Source organism: Falco cherrug, chromosome 8 (genome assembly GCF_023634085.1).
Source record: "Falco cherrug isolate bFalChe1 chromosome 8, bFalChe1.pri, whole genome shotgun sequence".
Taxonomy (NCBI): Eukaryota; Metazoa; Chordata; class Aves; order Falconiformes; family Falconidae; genus Falco; species Falco cherrug.
In genome coordinates this window covers 16,364,698-16,379,668 of record NC_073704.1, presented here as the reverse complement: position 1 = coordinate 16,379,668, position 14,971 = coordinate 16,364,698, and the positions used below count along the sequence as shown (strand labels likewise).

Sequence of the window (14,971 nt, the reverse complement as noted above, 5' to 3'; positions counted from 1 at the left end):
AACAAACCATAACCTACCTAAATAATGAATATGTTTACATACATACTCCTACTAAAATCATGGGAAAATCTGTGATCTGACAATCACGTGTTAATGAAGCACACTTTGATCCACATAGCTACTTATGGTTAGTTTTAAACAGTGCTAAGATTTGCTATGACTATGACAGCCATTTCATCAGCTTTTCTCAGGCAAAACAAGCCTGGAATCATGGGCCTGGGATGCCACATCAGAGACAAGTTCCACTAGTAGGGAAGAATGAGTTAATTACAAAACAAATACCTGTTTGCAAGTATGCCCAAGTAAAATTCAAAGGGTAACAGCTTAATTGATTTTCCACTTTTGCAATACTTCAGAGCAAAATATTAAGGACAAAAATAGAAAAGTAATATAAACTTGGGATGACAAACTGATGTTTATTTTTAGCCAGACTATGCTGAGGGAGAAAAGAATTCTGTCTTTATTTCAGCTGCAGATACATAATTTGTTCAATAACAAAGGGCACATCTCTGGGCACAAGTATGTTATGGATTTAATTTAAATATTAGGCACTACATCTGTATAGGTGAGTGTGAGGATGCTTCTGTTTGAAGTAGTAGTATTTCTAGCACAGAGCTGTTTTGTTAGAAAATGCCAGTGCTTTGCTGAATTTTTTTTAACAGCAGGTAAAGCATACTCATCAACTGAGGATACTAAAAACAAAGTACAGCCTAGCGTGACAGAAGTGTAAGATGCTTTGTACTAGGTTAAGTATCGGGTATATGATTTATCACCCATTAATGGATTGGGCAGTGATTTTCCTTTGATAAGGTGAAAATATGTTAAGGGAGAGAGGTATATGCTGTTGTTCTGGACCAGAGGCTAGGATGACATGCTGCACCTGCAGTTAGCCTGACTTTTAAACTGGATTTCTTTCTAGATTTCTTTTTCGTAACTACTGCAGATGCTATCAAAACAAGCTAGGAGACAACTTGTGGTAGGTATTTCTAAAGCTGTACTTGAAGGTTTCTCCCTCTGTACTAGGACCCTGTAAGTTTAATATGCAACTTCAAAAAAAAAAAAATGTAGCAGCCGAAGTAAAGTGCAGACACATTGCTGAAAGTGGAATGGTATTTTTATGGGGACACTGCAGAAGAAATTTTTAAGTCAAAAGTATCAAAATATAAGCAAACATATAGAGGGGTGAGGGGCTTTCAAGTCTGTGATCTGAATCTCTTTGAAATCTCTCTTGACATATCAGCTCCAAAATATAATGATTTCAAACACTATGGAGCTAACTCCTTACTTTTCCACACCGTCTTTGCTCATGTCAGCAGTCCCATTAACTGTACAGAGGTCAAGGAAGCAATTTGTAAATTCAGGAATGACCCGGCTGCTTCCTGGCTGTATCAGTAAGATGTATGAAACAGTTCAGACCAATGAACAGCAAACTCCAGATATGACACTTAAGAGAGCACCTCGCTTACCTTGTCTGAATATGAAAATTGTTTGTGGTCCCAGTATGTTCATAATCATGGACGGCAGCTGCAAAGATCATTGCTAAAATTTCCAGTTCTGTGAGCCAGTGCTGGTAAATGAAAAACAAATCTTAGTCATATTTTCTATAATAGTCTAACTCAGATTAAGTACTACAGTACTGGAAAAGTTTTGCATTATCTTCAACTTAAGGAAACTTTACTCTTGTCTTATTTCAGGTAACTATATATCCTTAACACTTCGCTATTATACAGTAAAATAACTCCTTGTACTTATGATTTCTCTATGACCAAGTTAAAGTCCTTATGGTCACTAGCAAAGTAAATATTGGCAGCCAGAAATACAGTAAGTTATTAAGATAATTACATGGTATACTTTGTAGCTGTTTCAAGTAGGAAGTACCTAACCTGCTAGCCCATACATGGCACTTTCCAAATAATGGTATATTCATCTAAAAACCTATTATAAATTGTCTTTTAGTGAACAATATAGACAGTTCATAATAAATTCTGGTACAACATCAGCATTAACTATATTTTACCAGTGTTTATAGCACTAAAATTAGGCCCATAGGAGATTTTTCTATTCTACGTTTTATCATACTTTGTACTAATGCAAAAAAAGGGTGCATAAGGCTAGTACACAGTAACTGAGAACAAAAGGTAATACAGGTCATGTATACAAAATAATGCAGACCCTAGAGTTTTGTGCACTTTTGTAACTCTTGCTAACTGAGCCTGTTCTGTATCAGTCGGTTTGTAAAATAACCTCTGCTATTTTATCTTTCAAGTTCTATTTCTTGAATGATAAATCATCCTTAAGGAAAAAAATTACTCCATCTAAAAATGAGGGCAGAAAAATCATATGATAATTAAACCCCGCAGTCATAGGACTGATTAAGTCAAATGCCAGTCAAGCATTTCCACACATATTTCAATTTTTTTTAGGGTGGAAGTAAGCTTCTGTACTAAAGGATCAAAGAATGATCTCATCCTTATATGCCCATATGTGCACATACGTGTGCATGAATGGATATAAGGTGTATAAGCCGCCAGAAGTATTAAAAGCTGCCAACAGTAGTACTTCTTTCAAAGAAGAAGAAAGGAAACAGTCAAGATTCATAAGTAATAAGAGAATAATGAAATAGGTCATTCAGTGACAAAATAAGACTGCTGAGGAACAACAAGTACTGGCTGTTGGTGAAGCAGTATAGATTTTAAAAGGTCACAACAGAGGAATGAGAATGTACTGTAAGCAGTTCTAAAAATGGAAACGATGACCTTCATCATATTGTGTGTCACAAGAAACCAGGCCATGACCAGTCCTGGCTTTCACAATGTTTTCAACATACCAGACAGAACAGAAACCCAGAAATTATTAGTAACTAAAGCTAAACATAAACTTTTGCTTTAAGACGCCTTTTCAAAGATCAGCTTGTTTAGTAACCAAAAGAGTTGCTAGACAATGCATTTATAAGTAGAAGAGGATTTCTTACAACAATGTCTACAGGCTACACAGAAACTTCATACGTTACTATATGACAGCAACTACTCTAGAGACTGTAGCTATACAATCAAATTTCAGATCTGTATTCAAATCACAGACTCAGAAAACTACTCTGGCTAAAGGATTTCTAAGGCAGTAGGAGAAAGCTCTTAGAAAGACACTTAACAAGTGTTTTGCCCAAAGGGAGAGGGAAAAGCAGGTATCTGGAGGGCTGCAAGACTGTGAAGAGCTGGAACCTACTTCCCTCTGGGAAGATACTATGTAATGCAGGTGTAACACCTATTGGAAAATATGTTTACTACTGAGAGATGTTTTCCAGCATTACAAATTGCTTGTAAGTAAATAAATACATTTCAACTTTTCATGAGCTCTGGTTCAAACTATTTTTTTAGACAACAGTGGATTAAAAAATGAGTAAGAAAGGGAGTCTCACAATGCGCTTATTGACAGTAGAGACATTTTTTCATTTAGTTTGAGCAATACAGGTATGTGGGAGGAGAAAAGGGATAGTGGGAAGATGATCGATGACTCAAAAGTTCTTTACAAGATTTATTCCCTGGGACTTGGATTCTTTAATCTTTATAAAGATGAAGACTTCATAAATCCAAGGTTGACTTCTATTTCTCAGTCGTATCATCTGGGTTTTAATCTCTTAGGAAGGCTAATAGACTATGTGCCATCTGTGATATCTAACTTTTTAACACATTGATCTGAGGTGGCTGGATCTTGTTTCTTAAGATATTATAAGTTGGAAATTACAATGATCATTTCAGTTCTTTAACTGTGACCCTGAATATGTGTTATTCTTCACCGGAATCTCTCTAAAGACTTGTGGAGAAGCATAAACTCTGACCAGCCAAATTTTTTGGTAGATGCTGAAATATGGATGTTTTCCAGGTGCCTATAAAAGATACAAAATGTATGATCTTAACAACTGGAATTGTGAAAAGGATTTTCTAAAACCCAGCTTTTTGAAACATTTGCTTCAGTATGTCTTTCAGAAGCGAACAACGAAGACAGCAATTCTTTGCATGATTTGGGAGTCACTGTTAGTTCCTTAAGATACAATGAAAGCATAAGAACTTCAAATCACATGCCAATCTGCAAAAAATACATGGGAATTTGATATAGAATTGCCTCAAATTGACTCCAGTCCAGGTATTTGTTAGAAGATACAACAGAGAGAAAAGAGGCATTACAACGGACATACTCTGAAAAATATTAGCTTGAGAAGCAAACTTCAAATTGTTATTGAGTAGGGTTCTTCAGGGTTAACCAAGGAACAGGAAAAAAACCCCAAAAAATAAATGGAATGTTTGCATCATACTGATGCGCTCTCAAACTGCAAATGACGTTTGGGACATAAATACTTCGCAAGCTGCAGAATCACTAGGCCCTCTTTCAAACACTGATTTCTATAAACGTTCCTTCTGCCTGGCAAGCTACATCTGTTTGAAGGCACTCTTGACTAAGTGTTGTCCTAGTTAGGTATCTTTCTAAGAACTTTCCAATATTATAATTCAGCAATTCAAATGTATTTAAAAGATGGTCTAATTTTATAGGAATATTTTGTAGCAGCATTGCAACATTAATGAGGTTTTACAGCAAAGTAACAGCAATGAAGTCTAAGCTTTTCTGAAAACAGTTACCTAAATCACTTCAAAGTGCAGTTAGAAGGTTAGGATGCTAATATGGTAAAACCTGAGTTAGAGAGGCCTTTCTCATCCTCATGTATACCCTGTAGAACAGCAGATACCCAAATATGAAACAGGTTCCTTCATTCAGTGTTCAAATATACACAAAGCATGTTGTGAAGTTGTTTAATCAATGGTCAAACATCTCAGATTAACTAGGATAGCTCTGGAAGTTGGAACCTTGTCCTGGCATCACATAGAAAATCTGGATGCTATTGTTTTTTTTGAAGGGCAGAGGGGCACAGTTACAATGGGCCCAAGGGATATTTGTGTCGTGTAATACAATAAAGATTTTCCTCCCTGTTAATTTGCTGATCCAGCTGTATACCTACAATAAAAACATGTCTCACATCACTTAATGCTTGCAGTTGATCTTACAGTAGAAGACAAGGGTAGGATAGGAACTATGATCTAATCTCTTCAAGCTTTTTCTTTTTAAAATATTATTTTGATAGGTGAACATCGTATAAAACAACTTTGGTTTGAAGTCATCTTGGCAAGAGCTGTCTAGCCTGTCCTTCAGTCTGATACGGAAGTTCTTTCTCAAGAAAACACCTCAATGTGAAAAGGAATCTTGGCTGGTGAAGACTCCAGGCTTCATTCTGCAATTAGTACTTGTGTTAAAAGGTAGCTTTAAAAACCTGATGCTTAGAGGCAAAACACTCTCTTCAAACAGTAGAATAAAACCCTACGATGCCTAGGGACTTGTTCGTTCCTCCGCTGAAGCCAAAGGCAAAGCTTTCAGTGAGAAAAAGCTTAACATAAGTGAATGACTGTCATTTATTGTGTATATATTGGAGCACAGACATACAGAGTCAGCCCTAAAACTTTCCTTTCCAAAAGTCTTATGGATTCGTTTTATGACTCTGCAAACAGAAATAAGGCATTATCACTTCCCACCCTTTTTTTTTTTTAATTTGAAACAAGTGCATTCATAGTGAAGACAAATCATCAAAAGGCCACTGACAGAGATGCCTGTTTTCTTTCAGTCAGTATTTACTTTTTTCCAGCAAGCAGATAGTGAGGAGACTCCCATTGCTGGTATTAAATCTAAGGTAAGTGTTTAGAATAAAAATGCTTGCACAGACTCACTTCAGTTCCCAAAGCAAACACTGAAAAATATTGGGATATTGCAATAGTGCAAGGCAAATACAATCTCCTGCCTAGTATATGCATATACACAATGCAAGAACAGTCCTAATTAAGGTTATAAACTAAAAGAAAAAGCAGCTGCAGAGTATTTGAGTAAGCCTGTACTGATTCAGCGTATCTTTCAAGGGCCAAGACCTCAGCAGATGCTAAAGTTTCCTTGCCTGATCATACCTCCCAGGCTCTGATGTGGAAGCAAAAAAATTCTCACCACTTCTGCAAATGGATCTCTTTTAATACGATATATAATAGCCAAGCCCGGGCAATGAAAAGCAAAAGGGATTTAAGGAGGATTTTTTTTTTTCTACTTTTTCACTCCACATCAAAAGAGTTCCATCCTGGAAGAACTCTTAAAATGACAAAAAGTTCACAGCTTGAATAGCAGTTTGGAATCTATCTCTGCACAATTTTTAAGGGAGCTTTTTCCTTAAGAAAAGACACATATGCACAGTTATCCAAAACAGTACAGTCTGAGAAAAGAAGTAAATCGAACTTTGCAGTATTTCTTACCATGATACCAGTGTGAATCATTATGTAATGCACAGTTTGAGTAACATCAGCTGCATGGATCAAATTGTGATACGGATTTTTGTATTTGCTGTAACCAACTTCAAGAGCTTCAGCAAATGAAATAAGATTGGGAACAGGGATCTGGGGGGAAGCAAAAATTAAAATAAATGTTTTTATCCTACAACAGCTGCAAAGTTAATCATGCAATAAATAAGCCACAAATAAATATACCATAGAATTTAGTTAAAGAACAACAAAAGAAAACTTTAAAATGTAAAGGTCTTCTATGCATCATGGATTCTTCACCCAGTTCTTGCAGATGTTACATCTCTCTACATACACCATGCACAGCATGTGGTTAGTGTACAAGAGACTGCAGAGCTATCAACCAAACGGTTTTCAAGACACCTCGTCTGTCTGTACCAGGAATGCATACATTGTTCATATATATAATAAAGGCCTGGCAGACAGGAGTCTAAACATAGGATTATCTCCTTTTCTTCACCAGTTTTACCTTGCCTGAGACAAGGTTTCCCTGAATCTAACAGTATGACTTCCCTTTCTTTTGTTCCTCCAGGCAATCTATGAAGTACAGGTATTATCTAGTCCCATTTATTTTCCCATTGTGCTGGTTTTTGGTGGGATAGAGTTAATTTTCTTCATAGTAGCTGGTACAGGGCTATGTTTTGGATTTGTGCTGGAAAATGTGTTGATAATACAGGGATGTTTTCATTATTGCTGAGCAGTGCTTACACAGAGCCAAGGCCTTTTCTGCTCCTCACACTGCCCTGCCAGCAAGAAGGCTGGAGGGGGCACAAGAAATTGGAAGGGGACACAGCCAGGACAGCTGACCCCAACCGACCAAAGGGATATTCCATACCTTATAACGTCATGCTCAGAAATAAAACAACGGGAAGGTTGGCCACAGTGCCACTGCTCGGTGACTGGATGGACATCAGTTGGTTGGTGGTGAGCAATTGTTTTCATTTGCACCACTTGTCTGTCTTGGGTTTTATTTCTCTCTCTTTGTTATTTTCCTTTTCATTCAATGTCATTATATTATTATTATTATTACTGTTGTTGTTGTTATTATCTCCATTATTAAACCGTTTTTCTCTGAACCCACGATTTTTCTCATTTTTACCCTTCCAACTCTCTTCCCTGCATCCTGCTGGGGGTGGGGGGAGTGAGCAAGAAGCTGTGTGGTGCTTAGTTGCTGGCTGGGGTTAAACCACAACACCCATATAATGTAATGACATTTTCCTTAAGATTTTTTTCTTTATTTAAAAGCCCTGAAAGGCAAACAGTGGGATCGAGAAACAGGCTTAAGTCCACTGAGCCTGTACTCTCTGAAATTTTGTGTACTTTTGGACTGTGTTGTTAAGGGCAGCCAGTGTGGTTCTGACTTCAAGCACCCAGAGCTTGAAGGGAAAAGCTTGATGGGAAAAGCTGAGTCTGGGTTATTGGTTAAAATTAAAATATTCAAATCAACTTCAGGGTGAGGCAGCCTCCTCAAAAGGAGCATGGAGTTTTGCAGTGCAGAGATTCTGAAACTATAATGAAACTTCCATTCAATACTACTACAATGATAAATATGGCATTTTTATCTCAGCCTTTCGAAGCTGGTTATAAGTACTCCATACTGTATTGCAACATTCTGCAAACACCATGGAAAAGCAGCCTTATCTTTATATATCTCCCAGGTTGGTTAGGAAAGGAAGGTTCAGCTGAAACCCCTGCACAGTGGTAGGCAGCATGCTATGATCCAGACCATGAAAAAAGTACTTGGGACTAACGACAGTTTTCTGCCTTATTGGGAATCGTTGTTCTATGAATCTGGGACACTGATTCAGTACTGCTGAGTGAATAGGCTGGATACATAATCTGTTTATTTGGCGCTCACAGCATTTATCTGCCCACTAGTAACATCCCACCCCAAACTGACTTAGACAGGGCTCTACAGAGCCTTCCATTTTTTGGGTTGTAGAAAAATTTGCAGGCTCTGGGTGAAGTTCCATTTGGTAGAACTATTGGCCATATTACAATGTTCGATTTACCATATTTTTTGAAATTCTGCACTACGTTGTACAATAAAAAAAAAGCAAACATTTCAAACATATCCTGGTTTTCTTGTATTTTAAATCTGACATACTTATTTTTGCATACATATTTTTACTTCTGACTAGTTTCTGACCTTGAAACGGCTCAAAAGGTCATATCGGGTAAACAGCTCATACATCATAAATTTCAGACTGTGCTCTCCACTTGCTTCATTTAGGGCAAATACATCAAAAGACCATTTATCAACATCCTGTAGATGAGGGAAAAAGAAAAAAAACCATAAAATTTCCATCTGTTTAAGTATGTTTCCAGTTAACCACTGGAAAAGATATTTGGCGGTTTTTTGGAGGAAAGAGGGAGAATTTGGGTTTTTTTTATTGTCCAACTCTTTCCAACTCCTACTGCAGGTAACACATTAATGACTATTTCAATGTTAATGATGAAAATAGTTGTGTCAGTTATGAATAAAATACTTGTAACATGAACTATGCCACTTTGTATGCTTTGAATCAAAGGCATTAATATTTAAAATTAAACTATCTGTGTACAAACTGTCTATAGAACCTCAAGGAGCTGATGTGAATACTCATCCTTTAAATAGGCTATTATGAAATGTCATTAACACTATAGCCATATAGCAATTTGAGACTTATATATCAGTGACTCTTGAAGGGGAAAAGGTGAGGTACTACATTCTCAAGAAATACCAATTTTTAATTGCATACACAACCACAGGAAATTTACTCCTACAAAAGATGGCCTTTCAAGTAAAATACAGTAATGCCTTAAATTCACAGCAAATACTGTACTTGTTCCATAAGCTGCAGCTTCCTTTGTTAGCTCTATCCCAATACTACTTCTTTTTCTTTCCTAAAAAGGAAGCAAATGCTGCTGAGACACTGATCACCATACCACTGGGAGCTGATAAAACCATGTCTCACATTTCTATAAAAATTCTATACTAATTTAAACCTATTGCTCTAATAATATCTAAATGAAATCACAACTAATCAGTGAAACAATAAACAGAATCATATGCTAGTTCTGAATTTATATTTTTAATTTCTCTGTCCTGTGTGCTCAGTTCTGTAGTACTGACTATGGCTAGGGTACGTTCAGTAAGAAAATATATTAATTTCACCCTAAAAGTCACAAAACATAAGTACAAATACATTCAAATTCCACAATGATTAAACTTATTTCACCTTAAATGTTACAATCACTTCTGCTGGGTAAGCCAAACCAACCATGCTAGAAGTTCTTCGGTACATCCTAAAAGAACAAATAAAGTGTTAAGGAATAACACTCCGTTAAAAATTACTGGAAAAATTTCTCTTTTTAATTCATCTTTCACAGTCTGTGAAATAAGACTACGATATTTAAGGGTCTGATCCCAAAGATGACATAAATCTTTTTATGAACTTATGAGCGAAGCCCCTCTGCTGGTATATTACTCTTTCACATTAGTGCAGGCTTTGCTACATTTTAGTGTAGAAGTTTCAAAACCATAAAGTTCATTCCCAGAATTTCCCAAAGTCCAGGAGATTTAATCTCAAATTTAGAGGCTTCATCTGGATTTCTGTATAGAAAAAATAGAGCAACTGCAGAAACTGAAACTATATTCTGGCTCTAAGATTTGCTTCAGGTTCATCCCACCAGTTAAGGGATCTGCAGTGACAGACACTGCGGTTAAATGCAGTACTTGCTGTAATAAGAAAACAAAGCTCTCACCTTTCAACAAAAATCCCAGCCTGTACAGCATGCACAATGCTTCGGAATTTGGGCTTTTCTTCAGGCCTCCTCTTCACTATCCCCATTTCCCTCGTGAATGTAGAGGCTAACCAGTCCCGCACTTCCAGCGGGACCGAATCTGACTGGATGTCAGAGAGCTCATCCTCAGTGTCCAAAAGCTTCCTACAAAAAAAAATTAATACAAGGTAACTGAGAAAATGACAAGACAGAAGCAGAATGAGTATGGACAGGTGATCAGCTAACAAAAGTTAATTTAACAGGAGCAGAGAACTGACTCAGCACATCACTAAATGTGTTCTCTGCTGAGAGAGGCCACCGGGAAGCTGGGCACAGCAGACACTTTCCCCCTCTCCTGCTGCTCATGTTCCAGAAGGTAAAAGATACTCAAATGCAAGATATTCAAGTAAAGACAAAAGAAGATTTTGTACAAAGATGTCACAGCTATGGTGGATTGAAGTGTAATCAATGAGTTATAAAATCCTAAGGAGACATCGAAGACAGAGGTTGGCATAAACACCTACAGGGAGAGGGGTTGCTGCTGTAACCGAGATCACCAGGGTCCACCTGATCTGTCCAGCAAAACAGCACAAAAGATGTTCTGATACTTACACGCAAAGTAAATGATATTACACAGCAATGCTACAGTGAACGCATTTCAGTGAACACCCTTCATACATGCTCATCATGTTTTTCCAGTGCAATAAAAGTATTAAAGAGAATGAATTCCTTCTGTGTGGAGATCTGTATTCCTTTTGAAAGCAGGGTAACAAAACCATAGCAGTAAAAACATTACACAAGATCGGATTGCAAGTCAGCTTTCACAGTTCTTTGTTCAAAAAGTTAGAAAAGTTATGTATACCTCTTGCAAAATAGAAAAAGTATTAAAAACAAACTTCAGCAAAACTGGAGGACATCACTTTATTTAGAAGAAACATGTAACTAAGTATTATCTTAAAACAGACTCAACACTTCAATTCTACACTTCTATAAATGTACCAGATGTAGGAACACAACTTTTTCCTTGCTGTTATTTGCCCATATCACTTAGTCTGCTGGGGTTTTCCAAGAACCAAATCCCTTATTTAGTCAGGTAACAAGTTTTCCTTCATGAAATTATGCAAGAAACGCTAGAGTCAGGATGACCTGAACATATGTAAAGCATGCCACCTTTTAAAATACTTTAATAAAAGTGGTACCAATTTGTATTACAGGCATTATTTGATTACATAGATCTATTTATCTAACACTGCCTTTCTGAAACTGCTCAAGTTTGTGTGAATTGGACACAAAGCAATGACAGACAAAGTATTTATCAGACAATGCACTTGTCAAGTTAAAACTTGGGTCTCTTCTCCTGAGCGAAGAGGATTCCTGGAAAATGTATTTGTGGGAATTACCTAACAGCATTTGCAGATGGCCACTTGGGAGAGGAAAACTACCACTTTTCCATTTTCATGTTGTCACATCTGCCACTGTCTTTTCTCTCTACTCTTAGCATAACTCTGTTGACTCTCCCCTGTTTGTGCACTCTCTCCTCATATTTATTCAGCATCTCTTTCACACCTTTCACTTTCTCTGTTTCTCTTCTTCAATGTTTTCGAAATGTTGCCTAATCCAGGTCTTCTCTGGCATGGAGAGGAATTGAACAGCAACGTGGACGATGAAGAAAAGCCTGAATACAGTATAGTGCAAAGGAAGCCCCACATGAATCTAGGAAGATGACTATAGGAAGCATGACACCAGAAGTGTCATATAAATTATTGGTGAACGGTGAACATAGTATAGTTGTGCTCATCTGCCCTGTTCTCAGTTTCAGCAGCTCATCTGGCTGGCAGCATATTTTGTGAGACTTTTCAGCTGGGTTTAAAAAAAAATATCCATAAAATGCCCCCAACACCACTACCGTTCATTGGAAGAACAGCAGAAACATTCCTATTTTTTAGGGACATAGAATCAGACTTGCACTCAACACACAGTGCAAGAGGAGCAGAAGGGACAAGAGTGATGAGGTTTTCTGACAGTGAGACACAGACCAAAACTCAGTAATTTCATTTGGAAGAGAAGGACTTGTGTAGAGGAAAGGATTTCAGCAAATTATCTTGCAAAACCGAACCAAGGCTGAGACTGGCTATAGGTCAAAGGCTAAAAACTGATTGTATTTCCAAAATAAAATACCATGTTGTAGTCCACTGAAATCCCTACTAGTCTAACACTGTTATGAAATATCCCTGGAGAGATCAGTACATTTATATTTCTGAGGAATATTTGACATTTGATGTATATGTAGTATAATCAGGAATAAACTTTATAATCCCTAAATCATATTTTTGTAACTACTCCAACTCTCAAATGAGATGAAACTATTCCGGTGATTAAAGGACCATGGGCATTAGGCTACCTCAGAGCACACAGCAGTGATATTGCACATCACCTGTGCAGCGCGGAGCAGAGCTCTGTATCAATTCACTATAGTTTGATGCAGATCCGAGTTTGGGACCAAGTCCTGAGCTCTGCAGATAGCAGCCACCAGCATACAAATTAAGGCTAGCAAGACACACTGCAGTTTCTCTAGTCTTTTTAACCATTCATCTGTAAAACAGGACTACCCAGTCTGTAAATTACAGCAACAGGAGTTACTTTACAAAGACAGAACAGAGAAAACAGTACCTGAAAAAAGTGTTTATTTAACCAGTAATTTTCACGAGACCACTGCTCTGTTAATGAGAGGTGACTGAACAACATGCTAAGTACGGGGGAGAGAGAGTTTCAGTGTCTCTGGTTCCCCCTTAAACAACTTGGGAAGCAACTGCCACACAGAATTAGGTTGTTAGCACAATCCCTTGTCAGTACAAGCCCTTACAGATCCCTCAACACATAACCTTAGTAACTTCTCAAAAAGAATTCATTTCTTTCAGAAGTCTGACTGAAACAACATTTAAGGAGAGGAAACAAAGGCTCATTATTCATCTCATAACTGCCTATTTTCTACACTTTCCTAGCTTTTTGAAGAGTAAGATTTATATTGGGGAAAAATTACTCATGGCATATGCATTGCTAGAAATGGCCTTTTAATAAATTCACCAGTGACTGACATTCTTCTGTAATTACAAGGACAAGGCCCATATATAGGTCCACACATCTGAATAAATGGATGGTTAGATGGATATATAATTTGATGGCAATTTTATTTATATAGGGAAATAAATTACTCCATACATTGCACCATACAAACTATACGTAATTATCATAAATGCTTAGAATCCAATATTCAACTCATTTCATAGTTTGTAACTTGTGCTAGCTTTTACTCATCTATTTATACCTTGACTATAAAATATATTATTTCCATTATATTTCCATGGGTGTGCATATATATGTATACATACACAGTATTGTGGATTCTGTGAAATACATCTAATAGTTCACCTTTTACTTGCTGGTTTCAAAAATACTTCTTTAAAATAACCCAAATGAAGCAAATTTATATGAGACATAAAACCATCAAACTGTTTTTATCAGTAACTTTACTATTTACAAAATGCACATATATATAAATTCTACTAAACGTAACAAAAAGAATCTTCAGCAGAAGTATCAGAATTTGTACATATTCACCAGAAGTAGTAACAGTAGTTCAGCAGTTACATTACAATAATAGCTAACATTTTCTTTTTCACCCAACAAGAACCAGTTTTTGATTGGCCACCACCATTATTTTTGTATATGGATCTTGTTCTTTTTATGTCGAACTATTTTGCAGCTTGTTTGCTGGCCCCTAGTCTACCAGTGCACATCTTTGCAGTGAATATATCAAGTAAATCACAGAGCCTCTACATGCTCGTCCTTCTTGTTGGTGCCACTTCTGTTGCCCAGAATGTAACTGCAACAAAAGTTGACTCTTGGAGCAGATATATTATGACGTCACTCTGATGCAATCACTGAGCATTATAAAATGATAATTTCTCTTCTACAACATTGTTTATAATTACTGGGAAAAATTGTAACTGTCCAAAGTGTATATTCAGAACATTCGTATTCCTGAGTTCTTATATTACTGCTGTTTTAATTTCTATCTACTTAGAACTGACAGCTTTCAAAAGCTTCAGTAAAATCAGTGAATCAATAGGATGTTACTGGTGTCAGTTTTGCCTAATGAAAATTATTGCACAGATAAATGGAAAATATACTTATAAATTCTGCATTCTATAATTCTACTCTTATGTAGACTTCTTGCTCTAACTTGCCACTTTATGAATCACAGCTGAATAGGTAAATCATGAAGAAGAGAAAGGTGAAATAGTATCAGAAGAAAGGGTCAAACCAAAGACAAATACAGCTAAACCACTGAACTCTCTACCAAATATTACAGGGATTTTTGCAAGATTTTGCAATATAATTAGTAACTGTAAGTTGTAAAATGCAGTTTGTAAATGGTAATATAATTTTGCAACATTTTGCAATATGTAAACTTTTACATAGGTTCAAAAAATGCCATTGGATAAATTCACAGGCAGAATACCAAGGGACCGTAACCGTCAAACACAAGGCTAGAATCTCTGCCTTACAGATATTTGGAGTGGAGTGACTGCAAGATCCACAGATTCATCCTCTGAATCAACCACACTGAAGATCACAGCTGGTGGGCATTTAATTTCTGTTTTAAAGTTACATAGCTGTTCCACAAAGTCAGCCTTGAAGTAAAACTCTATTGAGATCAATCCCATTCAACTGGGAGGCATGAACTCCAATATTCTAGTTGAACTGAATAAGTTGAATTAAATAAATGCTAATATACCAAGGCACACATTTTAGCCTTTTCTTCC

General features: G+C 36.8%; 1 protein-coding gene across 8 annotated transcripts in view; it reads right to left on the bottom strand.

The window, feature by feature from the left end:
* PDE1A (phosphodiesterase 1A) overlaps positions 1–14,971 on the bottom strand; it is a 259,717-nt gene that overhangs the window by 68,870 nt on the left and 175,876 nt on the right. For 7 of the 8 annotated variants that reach the window (XR_008733659.1, XM_055719268.1, XM_055719273.1 and 4 more), the window contains 5 exons: positions 10,128–10,310; positions 9,602–9,668; positions 8,530–8,646; positions 6,336–6,476; positions 1,467–1,567 (listed from right to left, as the gene is read on the bottom strand). Coding sequence is in view for 7 of the 8 variants with exons in the window: in XM_055719268.1 (XP_055575243.1) it covers positions 1,467–1,567; positions 6,336–6,476; positions 8,530–8,646; positions 9,602–9,668; positions 10,128–10,310 (609 nt within the window). In the remaining variant the exon portion in view is untranslated. The remainder of the gene's footprint in view (positions 1–1,466; positions 1,568–6,335; positions 6,477–8,529; positions 8,647–9,601; positions 9,669–10,127; positions 10,311–14,971) is intronic. The other variant, XM_055719272.1, reaches the window with a different exon arrangement.